The sequence below is a fragment of the Carya illinoinensis genome, chromosome 15, assembly GCF_018687715.1.
Source record: "Carya illinoinensis cultivar Pawnee chromosome 15, C.illinoinensisPawnee_v1, whole genome shotgun sequence".
NCBI classification, from domain to species: Eukaryota; Viridiplantae; Streptophyta; class Magnoliopsida; order Fagales; family Juglandaceae; genus Carya; species Carya illinoinensis.
The window spans coordinates 32,136,786-32,161,489 of NC_056766.1; the positions used below are offsets into that span (position 1 = coordinate 32,136,786).

The 24,704-nt window shown below is 34.2% G+C and overlaps 1 protein-coding gene across 1 annotated transcript; it reads left to right on the forward strand.

Moving 5' to 3' along the window:
• The first annotated feature begins 12,914 nt into the window (after positions 1 to 12,914).
• LOC122295802 (ethylene-responsive transcription factor ERN1-like) lies at positions 12,915 to 13,803 on the forward strand. The gene has a single exon (XM_043105058.1). It carries the CDS (start codon positions 12,991 to 12,993, stop codon positions 13,717 to 13,719), a length of 729 nt encoding a protein of 242 aa, XP_042960992.1. The 5' UTR covers positions 12,915 to 12,990; the 3' UTR covers positions 13,720 to 13,803.
• Positions 13,804 to 24,704: the final 10,901 nt, after the last annotated feature.

The following is a 24,704-nucleotide window of genomic DNA, read 5'->3' on the forward strand; positions in this document are numbered from 1 at the left end:
TAACTCCCACCCGCCTCGCCAAGATATGCCTTCGCTCATGAGCTACGCAGTCGAGCTTATCTCCTACTCACCTCGCTGGGACAAGCCCAACACTTGCACTTTAAGCAGTCAAGCATATCTCCCGCTCGCCTCGGATGAGCCTCACGCTCATGCTTTAAGCAGTAAAGGCTATCTCCAGCTCACCTCGCCAAGACAAGCCCGCACTCACACGTGATGCGGTCGAGTCTGTCTCTCATTTTGAATCTTTATTATTTACATAGGAGGAACAAATGAACGGGGACCAGCCCCTGGAATTTATTTCCCAATGTACTCAGGCATTTTTTACCTTTGAAAATTCTGAAGGTCTTTTTTTTAGAGCAAATTGCCCTTAGGAATCATTGGTTATTGTGAGAGGGCTAAAAATATTTAGGCTCAAGTCCAACCCACCAAGTCACTAGGGGACAAGAGGGGACAAATGGGGAAGGGAGGGCATGAGGTAAGGTGGGTGTTAAGGGGGCAAGAGGTTGAGGCAGGACGCATGGTATCAGGGAGTAGGGTGGGCTGTCAAGGGTCAGGAAGTAAAGAGGGCTATCAGGGGAAATGGGAGAAATGGGGGTATGTCGGGCATGCAAAACAAGGCCTATCTCACCACTGCAGGGGGCACGCGGGAAAAGCAATCAGATAAATAAGGGGTCTAGACAACTTCTAGGGGAATTTTCTTCTTCATCTTTGACTTCTTATTCTTCAACTCCTTCTTCAACTTCTAGACAAAAGGCTCTAGCACAGATGTTTGTCTCCAGAAAATACACCCGAGACTACTATTGTACAGTGAAAAATGAGAGGCCATGAGAGATTGTAAATAGGAATATTATAGAGAATTTCTCATTATTAAATAGTCATAGACGTAGACATTATGTTGACCCACATAAACCCATATGTTCATCTCTTTTTATTTCTCTAAATTTGTTTTCCTTTCACTGTCATGGATGTCTGCGCAGATACCATATGGCCACTTTGAATTGTTATTGGGGGCACCAAACCATACCAATCGAGGCCCGAATCGTCATGGTGGGCCGGAAACGACTCTTTTTGCCCTTCTGACCTGTTGTGTGATTTTTAGATCATTAACAGTAGATATTACATGTTTGGAAATAAAACCGTCTTTAATTGTAAAATATCTTGGACTTTTTAATTTTGCCTTAAATCCAAACATGGCCTTAAACTGGACTCGTTCATAATAGCCCTAAGTTCATTTACCAAGTTTGATGATCTTGAATAGATAAAATAGACATATTCAGTATACCCACGACTTGTAATTTTGAAATAAAACTTAAATGAGTTGTTATGGGTTAATTTCAGGTTAATGAGGTTGACCCATTATTGACTCGTTTATTAATTGTGTCTTAACAGGCTAATTCGTTTAGATTTAAACTCACTTATATCAAGTCCCCTTGCTAATTTCGTATCATATTCGTGTTGGGTTCACAGGTTGTATCACATTTTGCTATCCTTATGTGGCACTTTGTTATACCCAGAGGATTAATCACCTACATTACCGTTTAAATAGTATTCCCTAAATTAAAAACATAGATGCAAGGATATATATATATACATATATATATGCTAATAATAGGCTAATATCTGATTATTTATCCTCAACCATTAGTTAAAGATAGTCTATAATATATTTGTTCCAAGTAGTCTATATTACCAATGGGTGATGCATTTTCTTTTATCAAAAGAGAATAGATATATATATTTTTTAATTGGATATCTATATTATTCTAGATATTTTAACTTACAAAAATTTTATGTGCAGTCACTTTTGTGGATTTTTTTGTGCACTCTAGTGATATGATTGGTTATGTATTAAAAAAAATTAATCCAACCAATCATATCAGTGGAGTGCGCAGGGATTACTCAAAAGTGACTGTATGTAGCATTACTCTTTTTTGTTATCTACATAAAAATAAATGTAACTTATATTTAATTAATCTTGTTGCTAACTCATAAAATTTTATTTTTTTTCATTTATATTTAAAATATATATACGTAACTTTTTTTTTAAAAAAAAAAAAAAAGAAAGAAATAAGAGATAACTACCACTGCCTAGGTTACTATGCCCGACAGCAAAGTAGGCTGACAATTGTAATTTGTGAGAAGTCACAACTTTTCAATTCACAGTGAACACATTTAAAACGTTTCTAATTCACCAATGGGCACAATCTCTCGTTGGGTGCCCAAGCTAGGGCTGAGCAGAAATCCAAAAATCCGACTCCGACTCCGACTTTGCTCCGGAGTCGGAGTCGGAGTCGGAGGTAGATGTGTCCCGACTCCGATCCGATCCGACTCCGACTCCGACACACCGACTCCGACTCCGACTCCGACTTACAATCCGACTCCGACTCCGACTTCCAATCCGACTCCGACTCCGACTTCGATATTGTGCATATTTTATAAAAATATTTGTTATCAATATATTAACATCTAATAAATAATAATCTATAAACATTATAATGAATAATATAAGTTAATATAGTTACTATAAGTTAATTTACATTACTAATTTACTATAAGTTAGTAAGTTACTATAAGTTACTAATTACTATACCTTATATAGTTAATTTACATTACTAATTTACTATAAGTTACTATAAGTTAATATAGTTACTATATAAGTTACCATACCTTATATAGTTAATTTACATTACTAATTTACTATAAGTTACTATATAAGTTACTATACCTTATATAGTTAATTTACATTACTAATTTACTATAAGTTACTATATAAGTTACTATACCTTATTTTATATTTTACATTACTAGTTTACTATAAGTCAATATATAATATATAGTTATATATATACTATATATATTAAGGGCTTGTATAGTATATAGTTACTATACTATAATATATATAGTTATACTTATATAACATAATATATATATAGTTAATATAATATATATTAACTTACTAATTAACTATACTTATATAATATATATAGTTATACTTATATAATATAATATATATAGTTATATATTAACTTAGTAATTAACTATACTTATATAATATATTGGAGGAGTACTTATATACTATAATATATATAGGTATATATTAACTTACTAATTAACTATATTTATATAATATATTGGAGGAGTACTTATATAATATAATATATATAGTTATATATTAACTTACTAATTAACTATATTTATATAATATATATAGTTATACTTATATACTATAATATATATAGTTATATATTAACTTACTAATTAACTATATTTATATAATATATTGGAGGAGTACTTATATAATATAATATATATAGTTATATATTAACTTACCAATTAACTATATTTATATAATATATATAGTTATACTTATATACTATAATATATATAGTTATATATTAACTTACCAATTAACTATATTTATATAATATATATAGTTATACTTATATACTATAATATATATAGTTATATATTAACTTACTAATTAACTATATTTATATAATATATTAAATTAATATCACAATATAATTACATAATTATTAAATATATTCCCTTGGATATAACAACAATAAAAAAATTTTGTCAAATTTCTAATATATAACTCTCTAAGTTAGTAATAATTAATAAAGTAATAATTAACTAGTGATTTTTTTAGTGAGTTAATTAAATAATACACATTAAATTGTTACTTAATTTTATTTTTACTAACTTAAAATATATTTTTATCACTTATTATTTATTAATTTATTTTTATTGTTTAGAAGTAGAATTTAGAAGTAGAAAGTCTTAAACGGCGCCGTTTCAGTGTTTTCCATTAGGTCTTTTTGCCCCCCCCCTTCTCTTCTTCCCCCCCGATTCCCTCCCCTTCGAGTCCCCCTGCGCCGAATCCCTCTCTGCCTCTCTCACCTCTCATCTCAGATTCTCTCTCCCCCCCGATTCCCTGACCTCCCCTCCCCGGCTCCCCCTGCGCCGGAATCCCGATCTCTCTCACGGTCAAGTGATTAATATTTCTTTACTGATCTTCCCCTTTTGATCTTCAGAATGTTTGTTGAGTCATGCAAACGGCTAAGATTGATGAAAAGCTCAGAGGAAATTGGACTTGGTAATCTTTTTATTTCGTGCTTGGGGCTACATACCTTGCTTTACATGTCTTTTACGATTTAAGATCATAGCCAATCTTGAACCAATATCATACTGTACGTACGTGTTGATTTTTTTTTTTTTTGCGTGTTTTTTGACTCACTCTTTGATTTCTCTTTTCTGTTATGGATTTGGTTTTGGTTTTGATTTGTTTTTTCATTTTTTGGTTTTGATTCCCTCCCCTCCCCCTGCGCCGAATCCGTCGTTTGGGTTTGTTTTTTGAGGATTTCTCACCGGCTCCGTCTCGACTCCGCTCCGACAAGTCGGAGCCGGAGCCGGAGCGGAGCATATACCCTTCGGAGCCGGAGTCGGAGGTCGGACTCGGCCTCCGACAAAGTCGGAGTCGGAGTCGGACGACCCAGATACCGACTCCGGTTGTGTTGGTGCTCAGCCCTAGCCCAAGCGGTTAACGCTCCTATCCCCAAGAGGCATACATTGGTTCAAGTCACCAAGGCATATTTTCATTTAAAATTTGGACCACCAAACCAATTCATTGAGCAATGATAATGGTTTGCATTTTTTTTTTTTACTTAATATTAACATTTTAATCATCCTAAGTCTAAAACCAATAATCTTCATGTAAAGGTAATTTGTGTTTGGTTAGGATTAGATGCGTATACAGTTGGAAATGAATGTAATCTTAATTGGATTCTAGTGATCCAATAAGATTGTATTTAAATTAGAACTCTTATCATAGTTTGTTATATCATAAGATAAGAGTCATCAAAGAGTCCTAAGATTGTTTAAAGTCTTAGCATCAGCTGAAGAGATAAAGATGTAAGGCGCATTGAAGAAACTGAAGCTGATCTGAACTCTACGCAATTTAGAAGAATAATCTAGTTCGAAGTGTTCGCAAGTTGGTAGAAACGTGTCTAACTGGGATATTGGATAAACCTGTCAGCAGACTCCTTCTACAAGTCAATGACAATATTAAATATATAAAAGGAGTCGACTTAGGGTTTATCATGTAAGCACATACATCACATATTTTACATTGATCGACTCCTTGAAGTTCTGGGGAGACACTACAAGAGATCGTGCTTTGAAAAATTCTGTGAAAAAAGGATTTTTTTGAGAAACTCAGTTCGTGGAATTGAGGGGGAGTTGTCCTGTTCGAGATTCAACCACTAGAGGTTCCAGTAGGAAAAGCAATGATTGGAGAGTATCAGAGGTTCTGACTACCTACTGAGATAGAAGGCAAGCGGGTCGCATGCCTTGAGTAAACGGGTTTGTTACAAATGTTTTGTTAACAGTTTACTTATAGTTATCTAAATCAATAAATTGACTTTTCTGGATTTGATTGCCTTGTAGGGTTTTATTTTTGAAGAGTTTTTCAAAGAGTTTCCCTTCGTAACCAAATATTGTGTTCAAGTGATTACTTAATTTTGGTTACTAATCGGTGCTAACAGTTTGTGCTAAGTGTTAAACGTGACGAATTAGGGGTACTTGGGTAATTTCACTTCACCTAATTAAAATGTTTTTTAGACAAAATAGAAGAAGTCTAAGTTAAGTACTATGCATCAATAGAGGTAACTTGTGGCTTTGAACATCTACCTAGTGTAAGTTTGTTTCCATTTTAAACATCCATGGTGAACCCAGTCTTGAACTAGAATCTCTTAACTTAGACTTCTCTACAGCACACACATAGTACAACATATATCACATTCCTATCAAGGTGGTGAATAAAGGTCATGCATCGTATCTTGGATTCATGAGTACTCTAGGGAATAACCCAATTACCATAGACTGCAACCCTACAGTCAGACTCGCATAGTTGAGTCCTCCCAGGGTACAAGTAATTCAATACATCACCTTAGTCTTGGACTTATTCAAAGCATTGACATTTTCCTTTGCCATTGCATTTGTAGCACTCATACCCTAGGGATGGACTAATAATAATATTTTAATTGTGCTCTCTGAGTCACTCAAGTAGTTTGTTCTTCCCATTGAGCCTTTTTCTTGATATCTCCAATCAGGAAGGTTGGGTTGACCTAATTAATAGGTTTTAGTCTCATCCTCCTTGACGTGAGAATAACTTTCGACTTTGCTGGCCTTTTCGTCAAATGATCTGCAAGGTTATCTTCTGACTATACATGTTTCGAAGTCAGGTATCCATTTTTTATTAGGTGTCTTATAGTATAATGTCTGATACTTAGATGTCTCCTCTTATGATTGAAGTGTTTATTATTACAAGCACTTATTAAAACCTAATTGCCACAAAGAATATAAATAATTGGCATTGGTTTTTTAACTAGTGGACTTTCTGATAATAAATTTTTAAGCCATTCTACCTCATGTCCAATAATGTTCAAGGCTATCAATTCAACCTCCATAGTAGGGTGTAAATCAGCCTGGTCCTGTCTAGTCTGGTTCGATCCGAGGGGGTGATGGACCGAAATTTTCAGTCCATCATTTTCCCAAGACCCAACATCCACAGGGACCAAACCGGATTGGTAGCTATCAGTCCGGTCTGGTCCAATCAATTCGACCTAATTATTTTTTCCTTTTTTTCTTCATTTTTTTCAAATAAATTAATAAAACAAATTATTTAAATTACTAAATTAAAATTAAGCGAATTATTAACGTGGATTATGCAACTAACTCATTAAAAAATATTTTACTATAATTATATTTATGATGTTAATAGTTACTATTTATTAACTTTGACTTTACTATTTAGTATGCATAATTATTAATAATGTCATACATTTTATATACAGTTAGTAAATATTAAATAATTTCATTGTATATAGATTATTCATGCTTACTTGCAACTTAGTTATTTAAAAAAAAATTACCTAATTATTTTAATTAAGTGTAAATAGTAGAGTATGTATGAATGTATGATGTATTAACTATTTACATATAATGACATATATTATCACATGATTTATGATTTATTATTAATTTATACCATATATTATTTTATATTTTATATGATCAATGATAATAAACTAGATGAAAATTATATCATTAAATTATATAATTACTATATAAAAATAATATATTAAATTATTAAAAATATTTTAAAATATATATATATAAGGGTTTGGTTTGATTCATTCCAGTCTGGTCCAAAATTTGTAAACTCCAAGACCAGATCAAATTTCACTGATCCACATATTTTGGTACCAAGACCAATTGATCGGTTTGGAGTTCAATTCGGTCCGGTCCAATTCTGGACCTAATGGTTCAGTCCAGTCGGATCCGAACTGAACTCCTTACACCCCTACTCCTTAGTAGAGAGTGAAATCACAATTTGCTTGGAATATTTTCAAGCCACAGATGCTCCATTAAGAGTAAAAGTAAATACATTCATTCTCTTACGGTCTATTATATTAGTTATCCAATTAGCATCATTGTATGCTTATAATACAATAGGATATCCAAAATAATGGATACCATATGTCAAGGTTGCTCTCAAATATCTAAAGATTCCATCCAATGTGTTCCAATAAGAATCATCAGGCCTACTAGGAAATTGGCTAAGTCTACTCACAACATATGAAATATCAAATCTAGTAGAATTGGCAATATACAACAATATACCAATGATATAAGAATATCTCAATTATGACACATGATTTCTAAAATTCTTACTTCAATGAAAAAAAGAATCAAGAGGTGTACTAACAGGTTTACATTCGAATCTGTCAAACTTCTTAAGAATATTTTTAATATAATGGGATTGGTTTATACTAATAACATTATGAGATCTCATTAATTTAATACCAAGAATTAATTATACTTCTCCCATGTTTTTCATGTCAAAGTTCGTAGATAGAGAATTTTTAACATCAAGAGCAATACTTATATTGGTACCAAAGATAAGAATATCATCAATGTAGAGACATAGCATTACACATGCACCATCAACTATTTTAGTATATAAACATTTATCACATTCATTTATCATAAATTCATTAGATAAAATTAATTCATTAGATTTTTGGTGCCATTGTTTAGGGCTTGCTTTAAACTATAGAGAGATTTAATAAGTTCACAACTTTTCTTTCTTGTCATGAAACCATAAAACCCTCTAGTTGATCAATGTATATCTCTTCTTCTAGATCATCATTAAGAAATGCTGTCTTTATGTTTATTTGATGGACCTTGAGTTTATGGATTGCAACCAGAGCTATTAGAATACAATTTGTGCTTATTCTAGTAACATAAGAATGTGTATCAAAATAATTGATGCACTCTCTTTGTGTAAAACCTTTTGCAACTAGCCTAGCTTTAAATTTATCAATGGTATCATCAAATTTTATTTTATTTCTTTTAAAATCCATTTACATCTAATGGTTTTGCATCTAGGAGGAAAATCACATAAATTCCAGGTATCATTAGTCTTAAGAAATTCTATCTCAGTATTAACTGTTTCTTTCCAAAAAGCATAATTAACAGAAAGCATGACATCCTTGAAAGTATAAAAATCATGTACAAAGTCTTTTTTTCTTTCTCATTCGTTTTCCTCTTCTAAGTTCATTTTCAATTTTAGATGAACTCTCAGGATCAGATAAAATGGTAGGTTGACTACTGTAGAAGGAAAATTCAATATAGATAAAGATCTTTCTACTTTGTTTAAAGAGAAAATAGATTTTCACTCCATGATGGTGTTGGGATTAATAAATTGGACTTCTGATTTGATAATTAAAAACTTATATGCAAAACTACATCTAGCATACCCAATGAATACTATATTTACTACGTTGGGACCTAATTTTCTTTCCTTAATCTTTGGAACATTATCCTTGGCAAGACAACCGCAAACTCTAAAGAAATTAATGTTGAGCATTCTATCATTCTAGAGTTCATATGGTACCTTGTTAGATCCGTTAAATGGTACTCTATTCAAGATAAAACAAAATGCAAATATTACTTCTCCCACCATTGCTCGGGTATGTCAAAACTAGAGAGCATGCACTTGACCATATCTACTAAGGTTATATTTTTTCTTCCAACAACACCATTGAATTGAAGAGAATATGAAGGGGTTTCCTTATGTCATAGTATTGAACTAATAGATTAAAGGTGTATTCACCTCCTCTATCTGACTTGATAATTTTAATATTTCTCAATTAGTTTTTAACTTCAGATTTATAAATAAAAAATTTATTAAAAGATTCATCTTGTATTTTCACTAAGTAAACATAAAAGAATTTGAACATTCATATATAAAAGTAATGAAGTATTTATTATCACCTTTAGAAGATATACCATTTAAATAGTAACCATCAATTTTTATTAGGTCAAGTAGTGATGAATTTCTTATAATAGATTTAAATGGTTTTCTAGGTTGATTTTGCTTAACACATATTAAACATTTTTAATCTAAATCAACAGATTTGTTAGGAATAATATCTAAATCCATCATTCTTTTTACATTATAATAATTAACATGACATAATCTAGCATACCATATTGAAGAGGAACGTGTAGAAAATACAATTTATTATTATAATCAAATTTATCTATTACATTGTTTTGAACATATATTACAAATAAACCATTACTCACATAACCTTCCCCTCAAATGACCCATATTTGGTTACAATAATTGAATTGAATTGAAATAAAAATGTGTAGCCTGTTCCACTAAGTAAAGATTCACTAATTAGGCTTCTCCTCACTTATGACATGTACAACACTTTTTCTAATGGAATGGTGTTTTTTGACATTTGTTTAGATTCGACTTTTACTACTCCAAATACTTGTACAGAAATGGAGTTACCCATCGTCACTTTCATGCCGCTTGTATCCTCCCGATACAATGAAAAAATATTAGGTTAGAAGTGACATGTACGTTGGCTCTTACGTCTACTATCCAATCAATAGCACTCCAAGTTAGATAAACTTCAAGACTTTTTGGTTACATACCATTCATCAATTCTAAGTCAGTCTCGGAAAGCACCATATAAGCCTTTTGGTTAAGTGATCTTGGTTGTTCATTGCCTTGATTTTCCCTCTCTTGTAGCCATAGCTTTTAGCCAAGTACCTAGTTTTTGAAAGTTACCAAAAAAAAAAAAAAAATAGGTCTCTTATTATCTTTGTTGATATAAAACTTTGGTTACAAATTGTGCCCATAATTAGTTTTACTCTCATTGGATCTAGATATTTGGTGTAATGGATTTCTATGTGTTCTTTGGTCTTCTATAATATTTGCCTTACACTGATCATTTTTTTAAGTGTCATTCTTGGATCCTAGTAGCAAAGATCAAGGTTTCTATAGTCATATTATCCTGTGTCTCTCTCAAACCAAAAACATAGCCAATCTGAGTAGGGGGAGTAGCTCTAGCTCATCCTTCCGACTCCTCTCACCTCCCCCTTCCTTTCCCTCCCCATTTCTCTCCTATGACTTAAAAGCCATGGATGTAAGGTATTTGTGTGTTTCTTCTCCTTTTAGGTGTAAAATAACTTATCTATTGCATTCTGAACACCTCCAAGTTACACATGCCGTACCATCGAATTCCTAGGCTATTGATCAATAAGGAGCTAGCAAAAATCAATGTTGCAAAATGGTGGACCAATTTGTCTCATGCGCTGCCCGTAATGACGTGTGTCCCATACTGCTTCGCCTACGTCACTACAAGAAAATTGATCAGTTATGACCAGCTATTTCTTATGAAAATGATTATTTTCTATCAAAATTAAATGAGTTTATTTTAGTTGCAAATAGTCATTCTCATTACATATAATCCGTCACAAATGATCATTTTTCTTGTGGTATGTGTTGCTTCATCAAATTCCCAAGCCTCAGATCTTCAAGTTTTGACAATCCAGACTCCTCCACATATATATATAGCCAGCACGTGGATTTTCGCAACCCATGTGCCGATATAGATCTGCGTGTTTCTCAGACGCCTGCAGAGTTGCAGCCAATGCAAGTCGAACCTCCATTCCCGCCTATCTTACTACTTTCTCTAAAACGAAAGTCGACTTAATCTCATATACAAGGCCGCCGTAGAGCAGGAGACAGAGACCTTCTTTAATAGTAATAATTGATTCAAAATTGGTACAACCGCATCTATGGCAATTTCTCACGGCTGTAGTGGAAAACTTTGGCAGACCTTTCCAAGGACTACGTACCAAGAAATACGACTTTCATGGTTGGTTTTCTCTTGAACCACACTATATGTGTTGGCAAAGATACAATGGACCTCATGAGTTACTCCGTTAGTCCCAATTTTTCCTTCTTATATATATATATATAAATATATATATATATATATATATATATATATATTATACTTCTTTGATTGCTTAGCACCTAAGTTTGGAAATTTTGTGGTGAGTGTTGGGGTCCCCAACCTCTACCTACTGTATCTTATATTATTATTATGAAATCATTTGCTTAAAAAAAACCCTTCGATCCATTCATTTTCTTTGCCACAAAACAATTCTAACCAAGAGGGAAAGTATGAATTTAAGATGAAATATTATTGTGTATAAAAAACTGACATGAAGAATCAAACAAAACAGCTAAAGATGCTTCTGAGACTTTTTGCAGCACTTAAATTCACGTTTCATAATTTAAAAAAGTAAGAGAGCCAAAGAAAGAGTTGCGCGTTCTAAGGGAATATCAAAGACACCCATAATGTGACAAATGTCATGCATTTGTTTTTTTAGTTTTGAGAGCCTGATGAATTTAAGAAAGAAACGAGTGGGTGAATTATTATTTGTTTTTGGGCTTTTGAGGAGTGAGTTTTATTTGCAGGCTGTTGGATGTATTTGCCCCATCTGTGCAATTATATATATATATATATATAGCCTAAACGAGGACTTAAAATACTCAAAATATTCACAAAAAATTTATATTTTTTATTATTTTACCTCATTGGTTTGGAGTTTATGCACCTACTTGAGCTAATGTACATACATATTCCACCTCAGATCAACACCTAATTGGCACTTTGTCAGGTTGTGACATTAATTAATTGTCAATACTCTCCTGCATTTGCTTGGTTATGCTTCTGAGATAAGAAAGGATAAAGTTTTTTCTTAATAAAAATTGGAATCCATCATTTAATCATCATTAATTTCTCATTATTCTTTCAAATAATATATATATATATATATATGGGAATGAAAGAAGTGCAACTTTGACAAAGAACTCTGAGATAATTTAAATAAATAATTTAAAAGTAATGATCATATTATTACACCACGCTTCCGAATCCAATGTCCATGATAGCCCACTCTATCATGAATACTGACCAATTGTCCCTTACGTGACTTGAACTCGTAGTGTGATCCTTACTTTGATGCCAATTGTTAAATATTCAATCATTGATTCAAAAGTTTTAAAACTGTTAGATACCAATTTGGCTAAATCTTTAACACTCAAATCATAACAATCAAGTTGGATAGTTTTACCCATTAGTCTTTCATGGTGCTTTCGTCAAAGCTGTATCATTATAATGATATAATCTGCCAAATTTGTTTCTTCTGATGTTGTCTTGACTTCTATATATAGGATTCTCCTGAAAAAAAGTAGCAGTGATTCAAAATCCATATGATAAATCCCAAAAGTTGGTAATGCCTATATTCATCCCTATCTGTACAAAGTTACAAACTGCAGTGAATAATGTCATTTTCTAATTCCCCATACATTTGAGGACTAATGAAAGTTTTAAATTTTCCCTAGACCACTGCAGTAAGGTGTACATTTTCCTAGATACATACTAATCTTTATTTAATTTAAATATGTCATTGGTTTTGTAAATAAAAGAGCCCTGAACTTGCCATTATCAGGCACCCCCACCATCATTCTTAGGTCAGATTACTTTGTTTTATTATTATCTTAGGGTTTCTCTCATTTTTCCCAATACAACAGCTTGATCTCTTTCTGTCATGGACATCAGCCTAGTGATCTCAGGAACCCCATCTGAACCTCAAAACGCATGTCAAAATCATGCCCCAACACCTCTAGAAAAAAAAGGAATCCATGCCAAAGAAGAAAAGGGAAGCATGGAGCTTCCAAACAGAAGAAAAAGCAATGGAAGAAGGTATCTAGGGGTGAGACAAAGACCTTCAGGAAGATGGGTTGCCGAAATCAAGGACTCCTTGCAGAAACTGAGGCTGTGGTTAGGGACTTTTGACAGTGCAGAAGAGGCTGCCCTGGCTTATGACAGCGCCGCCAGGCTTTTAAGAGGAAAAAATGCAAAGACAAACTTCCCATTTCCTGGAGTTGTGAGCATATATGAAGAAAGTTGCAGATCATTGGAAAAGAATCCAAGGCTTTTCCGGCTTCTTCAGCATGCAATCATGAAGAACCATGCAAGATCGATCATTTCAAGGGAAGATCAGATTCATGGTGATAAAGTTGATTCAAGCTCTTTTGATGCGCTTGTTGAAGAAACCATAGTTTGTTCGTCATCAAGCTCTGAATCCGGAATCTGTGATATTTATGATCATGATAGAAACAAACTTTCTCAGCTCTCATTTGGCAGTTCCAAGGTTTATTCTTCAGTTTTTGTTGCTCCATCTTTCAGTTCTTCTCGATGTCAAGTAGGAGAAGATCGAAAGGATTGCCAATTAAGAGGCTTAAGCAATGGAATATCTCATTCTCCATACAAATAGGCTGTCAAAGAATGGCCGCCAAGTGCCATGAAAAAAAAACTAATGAACAGTTCTTGTAAATATGCTTTCTATGTTGTTTTCACATGTTAGATGTTGATCTCCTCCTACCTTAGCTATTTGTGTTTTGTCTAAATCGCATAGAGAATGTCTGACAATTGTGCTCACAAGAGATCTATATTAATCTACTTCAGTACTGGACCACGTAACTCTGTTGTTTAATTTTTGCTACACCACGAGATAATATAATTACCACCAAGGAAGATGTATAATTCTCTTGTGTGGGATAGTACGATCATCCTTATTCACAACTCAATTGGCATTGGAAAATTCTTGCAAAGTGATGTAGTTGGAATTACGAAAAGATAGACCAAAGTGGCTTGTTTGCTTGATCACAAAACTCACTTAATTAACAGCTTGCTAATGTTGTGTTTTGGGGAATTGCATAAACTGGGAGAGTCTATTTGCATGCAGTGAATGCATTAATATATAAGGCTCTAAGTGTGCTCTGATACAGTGTGGCTTCAAAAAAGACATCCCCTTCAAATAACAAACGTGTTCGTTTGAAATCAGAATTGGCCAACACTAAAAAGGACTATCACTTTGAAACCCAAATCAAGTAGGCTGGTTGAGAGCCTAGAGAACTGAGGAAGCTTGATTTAGGCCATCCTATGGGATTTGTGAATTGGGACATTCGAGCCCCATGTTTGGGTCATAAACACTTATTTACATAAATGACAATGCCAAGAAATCATTTTGCAACAAAATCAAAGAATGATAGATGGTTTAATAATTGGATTCATGTAAGTTTTGGAATAGTCAATAGCTAGCTTGTTGATAAAAATATTTTTCCATCAAACGTATCTTGTAATGACGGGAAATTATCTCCTCAAGTTTTTAAATAAATTTAAAGGTCTTAAGTAGGAAAAAGATAGACACATAAAGTGAGCCTTACAATATTTATTGCTTGTTTTATACTGCATAAAATACTTATATGGGCAGCAATAAATACTGTAAAGCACACCTTATGTACCAATCACTCTCTCACTTGAGACCTCGATCAAGTTCGTATAAGAATTTGAATGGACCTTAATTAGACCCATCAACTTTGTTTTTAAGCTTAGATACCCACTTGCATCTTATGACATTGTTTTGGGGGGGGGGGGGGGGGGGGGGGGGTGGTGAGGAATGAGAACCAGTCTAGATCTGCTTCTTCAACAATGTATCAAAGTCATGGCCATTTCTTGTAGGAAATTTGAATCTTTGATGGCCAAAGAAAACAAGTAGGTTCGGTTGCAGCAAGTTTACTGGTTGGAAATAGGCCATGAGGTAATGGATACTTGTGTAAGAGTTGACTCAATCAAAGATGAAGTGAGAGCGATGAGAATCAACTGACCTTATAAATGCTGGTTGAGACAATCGGAATTGGTAGTATTGAGGTGTCACCAACTATATTTGTAGTGACAATATTTTGCTAATAAGGTGATGTGTACGTACATATGAGGGAAAAAGCATATAAGGAGATGTTCGATAAAGGAAGTTGGACTCAGCTACTAAAGTAATAACTCCAGCAAAGAAAAAAGACCTCTATAAAAGGAGGGGCCACTGCAAACGTGGAAATGAGATACATGATCTCTTTGATATTCTCTACACTCTCTTGGGGCTCTCTCTCTCTCTCTCTCTCTCTAGATTTCCATAAGGATAACATCTTTTTCAACCTCTCATCAGCTTATATTTTCCATTGTATTGAGAGCAGTGTGAGGCTATGAGAAATTGTAAAATCATTATATATGATGGACTTCACTCTCAATCACTTGTGGAGGTAGGCCTTTATGCTCAACCACATATTTATGTGTCTTTCTCGTTATTCATATTTAATGTATTTTATTTATTATTTAATTCATAAATGTGCATCCGAGCACTGTATCAACATCAAAGCATCATTGTTGGCAATTCGACCATACTGTTGGTCTCTGCCCCGTTGAAAAATTGCATAAACCATTAGTATCATATGTGGGATTATCGATTTTTTGCTCTCCAAATAATAGGTCGCATGACCCAAAAAAAGCTACTTCTACATAAAGGAGGCACCGCTCTCATGACTCAACAAAGAATTATAGTGAGAGAGAAGGAATAGAATTCATGATAAAAGGTTAAAAAAACAAAGTGGGGAATCACGTACACCAAAACATCTACGAAGATAAGTCCCTTGTCACTTTCTCAAAATAAAACATGTTTATTTCTCATGATTTAAGTTTTAAAGTTGCAAGCACAGTGCAAAAACATCATCCACTATTTCAAAAGACTAAAGCGGGAAACCTTTGCACTCAAGGGAGGAATGCATTGCACACACAAGCACTGCTCGTCTATGCTATATATGTGCATGCAAGGGCGAGCAATCAAGGTTTCTCTAAGCACCAAGTATGGTTCAATAGTGAGCACTAAAGCTTGCCCCGAGCAACTAGAAGGCCTACATGCAAGCACTAAAGCTTGCCTAAGCAACAAGCCTAACGGACACTTAGCCCGCTTGAGTTGGGAACATCACAGGGGAGCACTAAGGCTTGCCCTGAGCACTCAACATGGCTTATAGTGAGAAACAAGTATGGCTCATGAGCAAGCACTAAAGCATGCCCCGAGCAACAAGCATGGCGAGTACTCAACCTGCCCATTTCACGGGTAAGCATTAATGAAACTCGCCCCAAGCAATAAGTGTGGCAGGTACAAGGCTTGCCACTACCTAGGGTATCAAGGGTGACACTTAAGCTCGCCTCGAGCAACCAGCGTGGTGGGCACTCAAACACCCACATCACAAGCGAGCACTAAAGCTAGCTCTGAGCAAAAGGCTTGCTAAACACTTAGCCCACCCGTGCATGGAGCATCATGTGCAAGCAATGAATCTCATTCAGAGCAATGATCATGCCAGTCATCAGCCTACCCACAACCTAAGCAAACAATTAAGCTCTCCCAAAACAACGAGCCTAGAGAGTACTTAGCTCGCCCGTGCTGTGATATCACAAGTGAGTACTAAAACTCATCCGAAACAACTTAGCTCGCTAACCCATGGAGCACCATGGGTAAGCACTAAAGCTAGCCTTGAGCAACGAGCATCGTGGGCACTCAGCCTACTCACATCACAAGTGAGGAATGAAGCTCGCTAGAATAACAAGCATTGTGTGAACATCACTAGCGAGCACTAAAGCCCACCCTCACCTAGAGCTTCACAAGCTCAGCTTTAAGCTTGATAGCAATAGCTAAGTGACCATGTTTGCTTCCCTCAAACTACCATTTAAATTTTATTTATGGTAAAAAGTTTGGATTTTGGATGTTCTTCCCATAAAGCTCCTTAGATCTCTACAAAACTCCAAGAGAATGGGCAAACAAGATCATGAAGATAGAAAAGTTTATAAATAGAGCACTCTACTTGCCAGTCTTAATCAAAAACACTCAGGCGCCCTAGACCCAACCATGAGCCCCAATACTAGCAAAAAAATAAAGATATGCAAGTGAACAATTTCCATCAATAAAAACTACTCATTGGTGAACAATCTCCATCAACAAAAACCACTCAATGGTGAGCATTCCTCGTCAAGCCAAAATCACTCAAGGGAGAATGATCTCCATTGAGCAAAAATAGCTCCATAGCAAACAATTTATCAAGCAAAAATACTCAATGGAGAGAAATCTCCACCAATCAAAACTTTGAAGCAGTAGCTATATGGCTTGGGTTTGCTTCTCCCAAACTTACTATTTGTTTTTTACTTTTACTAACAAATTTAGTTTTTGGATGTTTTCTACATAAAAGTCCTCAGATTTTCACGAGGTGTCTTTCTTAGCCACACTTGAGCACTTTAAAAGTTCCTCAAATGGATAAGAGCACAAGGATAAGTGAGCAACCATTCTTCCTACTAGCCTCTGCAATTGAAATTAAACTCTCACCAATCACGACCTTGAAGACCAGGCCACTTAGCTCAGGTTTGCAGGTCTAGAGTCAAACATGACTTGGCCCCCCCACTTTTGAGTCTAGCACTTGTGTACAACAATCGAGGTTAACACTCGAGCATGCGATCAAGGCTAATATTCACACTGCCCCCAACAAGCAACTCAGGTTAGCACTCACGCATGTGATAAGGGCTAAAACTTACCCTCATCAATGAGCGATAGCGGTTAGTATTTGTGCATGCGATTGAGGCTAATGCTCGCCCCACTACTGAGGGTAGCACACACAGCTTTTGCCATTCCGGAATCAAATAATTAGGCTCCCCACCACTTACAAAAAGTTGGGCCACTCTAGAGTCAAATACATGGGCCCCTCGCCACTTACAAAAGGTCGAGCCTCCCTAAAGTCAAATGCTCGAGCCCCCCCAAAAAATAAAAATAAAAACCACCAAAAGGAGCATACATTGGGAAGCTTTCAAGCCAAGCACTTAGATCTCTCATTCAACTTCTAACATCTTCAACATAGAATGAGCCTCTAGGCTCCATAACCGCCACATGTGGGTTGTCTTCAAGAACGAGTAGACAAGCTTGGCAATTGCCTAAGATAGATCTAGGGAGCAAACAGATTTCCTATCTACTTAGTGGAAGTTTACAACAAACAAGCTATAACTTTAACACCAAAACAACAACACTATACTGAAATCACCTCATATGGCAAGAAACCCACTAGCAATGAAAACAAAAACGATCACCGAATAAGAAATAAGTACATGCTTTCCACACTCTTAGCTAACAATAATTGGAGATACGCAATTATTAGTCATACACTCATACAAACAAACTTCCTAGAGCCCAGCCTTAGAGCCTTTAACAAGGAATTTTATTAGTTTCCTGGAGTCCCACCCTCAATGATTTTTGGTATATTGCAAAACAATGAAAAACCAATGACAAGTTCCCATCATTTATTTTTCTAAAGTTCTTGTAGACTTTCTTTTATCATGGTTGACTTTTACATTAAAGATTCTCAAGCAGTTCTTGTTGGACAAGTTGACCTTAAGAATCGTAGGGCTCTACTGGGTGTAAAATGAACTAGGACCCAGCCCATTGGAAGCCTATTGTCAGGAATAAAAGGAAGAGATAAAATATGGAAATGATAAAGTCAAAAGAGGTCGACTGCCATACAAAAAAGTAAAAGAGACATACAACAATTGGGACTCGGCTACTAAAGGGATAACTCCAATGACAGAAGAACGTCTCTATAAAATGAGGGAACAATTACAAATGTGGAAATGGGATATACACTCTCTTGGAACTCTCTCCGAATTTCCACAATGACAACATCTTCTCCAACATCTCTTCAACCTTAAATTGTCCATTATTGTATTGAGAGCAACATGAGCCAATGAGAAACTGTATACTAAACGCAGTGGAATTCACCCTCAAACAAACCGTGAACATTGATCCTCACACCATATCATTGTCAAAGCATCATTGTGGACCACTCAACCGTATTGTTAACCTATGATCTACTGAAAATCTCATCAATTACTAAAGCCGCTATATATCCTCCATTGCTCCGACTTCAATCCAAACATTGTTTATCTTGATATTCATCCATATAAAAATTCTAAATCAATTACTAAAACAAGCGTCAATCAACCCTAAACCAATTTTGAGAGTTTCATGTCTTTAAAGAGTCATGAGACTTTTTGCATTTCCAAGCCCTCAAGTATCCTTGGTTCCCCTACAATTTCAACTAAGGTGGTAAGCGAACCAAGTTCGAGTGAGTAGTGGGTGATGACTAGGTTTTGTTCATTAAATTTTTAGTTGAACTTTTAATATTCGACTTGAGCTTTTCATCTAGTTATAAAATAGATTATTTATATTCTTCACGAGCTTTTCACAAGTCGAAATAGCGAACTCAAACTTGTTCATAAGCTATTTCATTTAGATAAAATAGATTATTTATATTGTATTTTGTAATTTTGTCTACAAGTTTTGACATGCAAATTTTGAATTTTTGCTATTATTTTTTATGGAGCTTATATATACGTATATTAAGTACTCAACTAACAAGTTTAGTGCTAAAATATGATTTCCCCTAATTTATTTAAATAGTACTTAAAATATTCCCATTGTAAACAAAGAGATAATACTTTAAAAAATAATAAATATCAAATTATTCGAATTTATACAACTTTATGTGAGTAAAGCTGAGCTTTATATAAATTTATCGTTTAATACTTGGGTCATAATTTTATATTCACGAACAACTTATTTAATAAACTAATTAAGCCAAAATTATATTCAAGAGCAATAATATTAAGAAAAAATTATTCAAAAATAAATATCAAATTTATTAACATGAGATTGAAAAATATGATAGGTCAATCAAAAAGAATGGACCAAATATTCCTTTTTTTTTTTTTTTAAGAGTTAGAGGTATAGGGACTCCACTGGTAAATGTTCTTCATAAAATGAAATAAAAAGACTCTCAAAAAACTTCTATCTCACACAAAAGCTAAGCCCCTTCCTTGGCCACCACCTGAACATAGGGAGGAATAACTCTTCCTTCCCACCCATCTTTTAGCTTTTACATCTTTTCTGGATTTTTTCTTATATCGTTTTGCTCCTTTTTGTGTTTGAGGGTGGTTTTGGCTCTTTAAATCTATGTCTTCCCAAACTCTACCACCCAACATGGACCGGCCCACCCCTTACTCCTCTCACTGTTTCCTTCAAAACCACTCAATCCCTATAATTTTTTAGAAATGTTTTCATTACAAAAAAATTGTATAAAAATAAATTTACAAATTGACGTATCTTTTTGTGGTATATTAAATTATAAAACTACTTTTATTATAAAGTAAATTTAAAATATTATAAGAAGTCATGTCAATTTGTGAATTATTTGTAGGATATCTTTATGACTATACTAATTCTCATAATTTTTTACCTGGCTTATAAGCCACATGTTGGTTTTGGCCCAAGTGGTCACCACCCGAACTCCTCCTCTCTTCAAAACATGAGTTCCATTGCTCCCCCAAGACATTATACTCTAACCTATCTATCATATGATATCATCCATCTAAACAGTGGATAAAAAGCTTTTTACTTGTTTTCTTGGGCTTTTGTTAACTTCTTTTGTGCAGTTGCTTGGGAGTTCAATCTATAGCCATTTTGGGATATCTAGGATGTGCTTGATCAAGAGAATTTTGAAAATGTTTTGATCATGTTTTTAAAAACATTTGAGATATTATTTTTTATTGGATTTTATAAAAGTAGATAAAAATGTTAGATTTTTTTTTTTTTTAAAATATGCTTTCTATTGGAGTATGTGGAAGTGGATCAAAGAATTGAGTTAAAATTTTGTTTCAATATAAACTTTTAGGATATTTTCTTTATGTTTTTGTAAAAGTTGCTTTATTTTTTTTATTTTTAATTTTTTACAGAGCTCTAGACAAATTATTGAATGAAAAATTGAACATAAATTTGTTTGACATTGAAAGATGTTTGTCTTGAAGTTCAAACTTTTTCAAAATGCTTTAAAAATTAGACTTACCCAAACAAGGTCTTAGCCCTCTAACCACTTTCCGAGAGCCCGTTGGTGCTTTCTTTTATTCCAGAATGACTTTTGATCATTTACCCTTATCCAAGAATTCAAAGGAAGCAAACTTTTTTTTAACTCAGAAAACTCAATTTCATTCACTTGTAATAAAAATAAAATTAGTTCATACATGTCATATATCTCGTTACAATATAATAAATATCATATGGTCATTCTTCCATCCATATTTGCTCACCATCCATATGTAAAGCCTTCTTCGCTAAGGAATGAGCTACACAATTTCCTTCCCAGTATGTGAATTGAGATTGCCAGTCTGCTCTTAAGGAGAAATTATACTTTATATCTTCCATCAACTGCCCCATCCATGCCCATTCATGCGTACTATCTTTAATAGTTTGGATCACACTTTTTGCATCACCTTCAAGAATGACTTCTTTTACATCTAGATCTCTACATAATTCAATAGCCTCCAAAGAGCATAATATTCAACAAGAATAGGTTGCCCTATAAATGTTTTTCCTATACAAGATGAAAATAGAATCTCCGCCTTACAGTTTCTTGCAATTAGTCCAAGGCTCTGTTTCTGGTTTACAACATCTAAAGCTGCATCAAAATTAATTTTTGTCAATCCATCTTTTGCTAGAAGCCATTTAGTAACTTTTATGTTCATTCCTTCACTCTCCTTTGCCCCATCATTCATCTTTTGTGCCTCACGAGATTCTTCAAGACTAGAAATTGCAGCTTAGATTACATTATTGGAACTTTCAAACTTGTTCTCAAATATGACTTTGTTCCTCCTATTGCATAAACCTCTGAATATAACTGATAACTCCTCCAGTTTAGTTTCTCCTTTTGAAATTTTTTCGGCATCCTCTCCCACAATTGAATAAACTCCACATCACAACTACTCCACTTGTGAACTAGACTTTATATTCTGCCCATAACCACTAGTGGAAGGACATGACCAGAAAACATGTTGAACTGATTCTACATCCCTACAACAAATTGGATAGATCTCAACTTCCACAAGTTTCTTTTAGAATAGACTTTGCTTAATAGGAAGAATAGACTTTAAAGACCTCTACAGAAACTGTTTCGTTAAACCTATGATATTTAACTTCCAAATCTTCTCCCAAATAGCTTTTTGTGCATGTGAATTGGATGATTCTCCTTGCTTTTCCTTTCCTTACTAATCCCCAAATGATAGGTATTTCTTACAAAAAAAATTTCATCCTTAATGTAACCCCATATTGCCTTATCCTCGGCCTCCCTTCTATTCAAAGGAATATTACAGATGGCTTCAACCCTTTCAAAATTTCATATATTAACTTTTCATTCTAGCAGTTTAACTCCTCAATCACCAATGCCCTAACCTTTGAGTTTTCATACAAAATCTTGACAGAAAATTGTACTCTAAAAGAATGTGATTGTGGGATCCATTGTTTTACCCCATATTGAGATATTTCTCCCACTCGCAACTCTCCAAACTACTCCATCTTTTAATAATTCCTATGTTGACCATACACTCCTCCAACTAAAGGATAGAGAGTGCCTAATTAGCTTACAAAAACTAGCAATTCTTATAGTTTTTTTCCTTATAAATTCTGCCTACCTAGGAATTTGGTTCTTGCAATAAATTCTTACCTTGTTTAGTTAACATAGTCTTTTATTGAACTATTGTATGTCTCAAAACCCCAACCCTCCCATTTTTTTGTTTATCCCAATTTTTCCAACCTTGTCCAATGTATTCCTTTCCCTTCCTTCTTGCTACTCCACCAAAATTTTGCAAGTAAGGCATTAATCTCCTAAGACAAGATCTTGGGTAAAAGAAAAACATTCATTGAATAAGTAGGCATAGATTGGAGAACTACCTTAATTAATACTTCGTTTCCAACAGTAGAAAGAAAAGTGGACTACTAGCTATCGATATTTTTCCATATCTTCTCTTTGATACCCCTGAAAGTCTTGTATTCAAATCTTCCAACCATAGTTGGTAGACCTAAATACTTGCCATAATCACCACACACCATAGTCTTAGCTTCTAGAAGAATCTATCTATTAACAACCTCACTTGTGTAGGAACTTAACAAGATTGAAGTCTTTTTTCTATTAAGTGCTTTGCCTGAAGCTACTTCATTCTAGTGGAGAATTTCTTGGATCTTCTACCAGTCTGCTTGAGTTACTTTATTAAATATGATGCTATCACTTGTAAAAAGCAAATGCGTGATCTCTGTGCCCATTTTAGCTACTACAACACATCTTATCCCTCCAATTTGCTCACTTTTACTCAATAGAGTACTTAGGCCTTCAGCACATAGGATGAACAGGTAAGGGGACAATGGATCTCTTTGTCTTAATCCTCTAGTTGGGCTAAACTTCTCTCCAACCTTCTCATTAATTAATTCAGAATATGAAACATAATCAACACATAACATCAACAAACTAATCCACTTCTCATTAAATCCCATATTCCTCATCACAACTTCCAAAAACTTCCAATCCACTTTATCATAGGCCTTAGACATGTCGAGTTTTAAGGCCAAACTACCAGTCTTTCTTTTCTTCCTTGTTTTAATGGAATGGAGGACCTCATAGGCCACCATTACATTATATGTTATTGATCTTTTTGGTACAAATGCACTTTGACAGCTAGACATGATATTAGACAAAATACATTTAAGCCCATTTTCTAAGATTTTAGAAATCAGTTTGTACAAAACATTACAAAGTGATATAGGCCTATAATCATTGATAGAAAAAAAAGAGTTCATTTAGGAATAAGAGCTATATAAGTATGGTTGAGATTACTAGACATCTATTAAGTAATTCAAGCACTGCCATGCATACCTCAGTCTCAACAATATTCCAATGCTCTTGATAAAATCCAGCTCCAAAGCAATCTAGTCCTGGAGATTTAAGAATGCACATTTGTTTCAAGACCTCATAAACTTTAATAGAAGAGAAAGGCATCTCCAACTGGACATTCATCTCATATGTGACCCTTTTATCAATAGATTGAATGCAACTTGCTATAAGAATAAATAGCTTGAAAGTGATCCATGAGAGCTCTTGCTTTATCTGACTCCTTAGTAATTGTTTTGCCCTTTGTATCTTGGATCTTTTTAATAAATTTTTTCTTTCTTCTTTGTGTGGCACAAGCATGGAAGAATTGAGTGTTCCTATCTCCAAGTTTATACCAATATCGTTTAGCCCTTTGCCTCCACTTTAAACTTTCATTAAGTAACATCCATAACTCCCTTTGATGCTTTTGTATTTCCTCAATATTATGTTGCTCTTCATTATCTTGTAATTGCTTTAACATCTCAAATTTTTCTTTTATTTTTTTTTCTGTACATCTAAACAATGTTGTCTGCTCCAATTTCTTAATGTAGTACTTCAATTGGATAGCCTCTTATGAATCCCTCTGAGCATATTCATGTATGGAGACATCTTCTGCCATTCATTCTCTACAATTTTCTTGCATTCA